This window comes from Myotis lucifugus, unplaced genomic scaffold (genome assembly GCF_000147115.1).
Source record: "Myotis lucifugus unplaced genomic scaffold, Myoluc2.0 scaffold_52, whole genome shotgun sequence".
In the NCBI taxonomy this organism is placed as follows: domain Eukaryota; kingdom Metazoa; phylum Chordata; class Mammalia; order Chiroptera; family Vespertilionidae; genus Myotis; species Myotis lucifugus.
In genome coordinates, this window is record NW_005871100.1 from 6,707,634 (window position 1) to 6,710,531 (window position 2,898).

Genomic DNA, 2,898 nt, shown 5'->3' on the forward strand with positions numbered 1-2,898 from the left:
AAACTGGGTTCTCATATGTGGAAATTCAATTACTAAACTAATATGTTCTAGATACTGAACAAAAGAAAAAAATATCGGTCCCTGAGGAGAGGCAGACAATGGACAAATGAACAAGTAAAAGATATATAATGGTGTGTGGCCATAAGCTCTGTGGAGGAACAGGAAGGGGACAATAAAGGAGTGGGTGGGGGCCCTGGCTGGTCTGGCTCAGTGGATAGAGTCGTACTGCGGACTGAGGGGTCCTGGGTTCGATTCCGGTCAAGGGCACATGCCCGGGTTTCAGGCTCGATCCCAGTGGGGGATCACTGGGGGGCATGCAGGAGGCAGCCAATCAATGATTCTCTCTCATCATTGATGTTTCTATCTCTCTCCCCCTCTCCCTTTCTCTCTGAATTCAATAAAAAATATATTTAAAAAAAAGAGTGGGTGGGGAAGGCTACAATTTTAAGTCACATGTCATGGAAGACACCACTGAAATGAGGCATTTCAGTTAAAAAACTTGAGTAGAGAAAGGGAATATGGATTTCCAGAATGTTCTTTTCCAATAGAGTAGCCTGCAGTCATATGTAGCTATCTAAATTTATACGAATTCAAATTAAATTAAATTAAATTAAATTAAATGTTTAGTTATTCTAGGCACACTAGTCACATTTCAAGTGGGTAGTGGCTACAAAACAAACATGCCCACTGTTGCAAAAAGTTCTATTGAACAGCATTGCAGAGAAAGAGTATTCCAGGCAGAGGGTACAGCAAGTGCAAAGGTCCTGGGTGGGACATTGATCGACTTAAGCTAAATAGTGGCATGGCTCTTCTGTTTACTCATTCCAACTATCCTCTGTTGCCTGCTGTATACTGTGGCTGAATAGCAATTTTCATTTATTACCATAATTCAAGCCAACTTTCCAAAGGCCTTTATTGATAGTGAGTTTTAGACCCTTGGTCAATGCCATAGAAGCTATAGGGTGAAGTCTGAGCCCCCTGGTCTTGCATTGAGAAGCTGTGTGAAAGACGGCAAAGACCAAGAATCGGGAGCAGGGGGCAGACACGTGTGCAATCTGGGAGCAGAGGAGGTTTGCGGTGTGATTTGAAAGGTATCATCAGGAAGGAAATGGCACAAGCACCCACTAATCAGAGTGAACGCAGCCTGGAGGGCCTGGACTGGACCAGGACTCCTGGGCCTTCAGTTGGTGTGTCAGGTGGAAGTCTGGAGGCTCAAGGCAATGACTGATTTCCAACTGGAGCTGAAGTATTTCAACATTACGCCAACTGGTAAGTCTTACATGGTTTGGTGTATACAAGTGGGATTTCAGCCTGGAATAAATAGATGTGACAGGTATTTGGAATCTAATGGACTACACAGTTTATTGCAGAGCTCTTTCCACACAGCCTATGGTGACAGGATTGAAGGCCTTCCGCAGTGTCAGCAGCACCCGTTCTGATATTATCTCCTGCTCCCCATGATATCATGGGTCCCTCTCTCCCGCCAGTGTGACACAAGCCGTGCTTAACTAGGTTCTGGCATTGTTCTCATGGTTTTCTGCTTTACTAGAAGGACCCTCCCTCCTTTCCGCCTGGTTGAATCTTCCCCACTCAGCTTTCAGGCACAGTTTAAAGGGCCTTCATGGACTTTTCTCTGCCCATCCTAGGCCAGAAGCATTTCTCGCTCCTGTGGCTCGGAATCCCCATTATCCACACTCACTTGGCAATTACCAAGCATACAAGGCAACCCTTTGTTTTTCTTTATGTTTATTTTCTCCTGGGCCAAATCTAAGTTCTTTGCAGTCAAAGGTCACAGGTCATGCTTCCTTTCTCCTGACATGGCCACATTTCCATATGTATTTGCCATGCATCTCCCCGTGAGTGGTTAAGGGGACACAGTAAACCAGCTCAGGGCCCTGACTTCCTGTAATCCTTACTTGTCCACGTTATTTATTTATTTATTTTTTTAATGTGAGCAAGCTTGTTCAATTCTTACAAGTCTTAGGTTCTAACTGGCCTTTGTTGAAGACGTGGGTAATGGAGACCCACGCCGCCTGGATTTGAAGGCCCTGCTGGAAGCTTCCTCTCCCGGCTCACTATCCTGGCGTGTGGAACGGTGTAAACAATGATTCACACCGTGCTGGCCTTCAGTTTATCCAGCACATTCATCACGGCACCAGGCTTTCAGGGATGTCAGGTTCCAACACGTTAGCTGGGATTCACCTTCGGGTCACTAGACGCGCACCTATTTTGCTAAACAGCTATCATAACAATGCAAGTTTTCTCCCCTCGTCTTTTCAGGCTGAGGCGAGTGTGCCCAAGAGGGGACAGTGTAGTGGGGGCCATGCTGTCTCCATGGTGTTTGACTTGGAGCAGAACGCACAGCCTATTTTGAAGTTCTTGGGCGCAAACCTTTTCTAGGGATAGCGATTGCGATTTGGGGCTGGGCTGTGCAAAAAGCACGGAGGGTTCGCGGGGAGGGCGTGTCTCAGACTTCCCGGCCACTTGATCGAAGTCCAGGTCCGCCCTGGCTGTTAGGAAAAGGCAGTGAAGTGGGGCTTTCAGCCTGAAGGGAACTGGAGTTGGGGGTGGGTAGCAAAGTGGGTTTGGTGGAGGATTCTGGGAACCCCGCGTCTATGGGTGAGACGGCGTCCAGGGTGTCCTACCCTTTTCCTCTCAGGTTCCTGGAGTGGCTGAGGGGTCCAGATCCTCAGGCCAAGGTGAGACACAGGAGAGGGCGGGGCGGCGCGGGGCGGGGCCGGCGCACCTGGGCGGGGAGGGGAGGGGAGGGGAGGGGAGGCGCGCGGGGCTGAGCCAGGCTGGGGCCCAGCGCGCGCCAAAGGGCCGCAGCTGGCAGCGCGCCCTGCGCCCGAGCCGCAGTCGCGCCCTCTCGCTGCCTGGAGAAGGCGCGCGGAGGCG

The 2,898-nt window shown here is 49.8% G+C and overlaps 1 protein-coding gene across 2 annotated transcripts in view; it reads left to right on the top strand.

The window, feature by feature from the left end:
- Positions 1–2,604: 2,604 nt before the first annotated feature.
- Positions 2,605–2,898, top strand: part of RAPGEF5 (Rap guanine nucleotide exchange factor 5) — a 196,304-nt gene continuing 196,010 nt past the window's right edge. For both annotated transcript variants that reach the window (XM_023753857.1, XM_014455916.2), the window contains exon 1: positions 2,605–2,699. In XM_023753857.1, the coding sequence (XP_023609625.1) occupies positions 2,616–2,699 (84 nt within the window). In that variant the 5' untranslated portion in view covers positions 2,605–2,615. The remainder of the gene's footprint in view (positions 2,700–2,898) is intronic.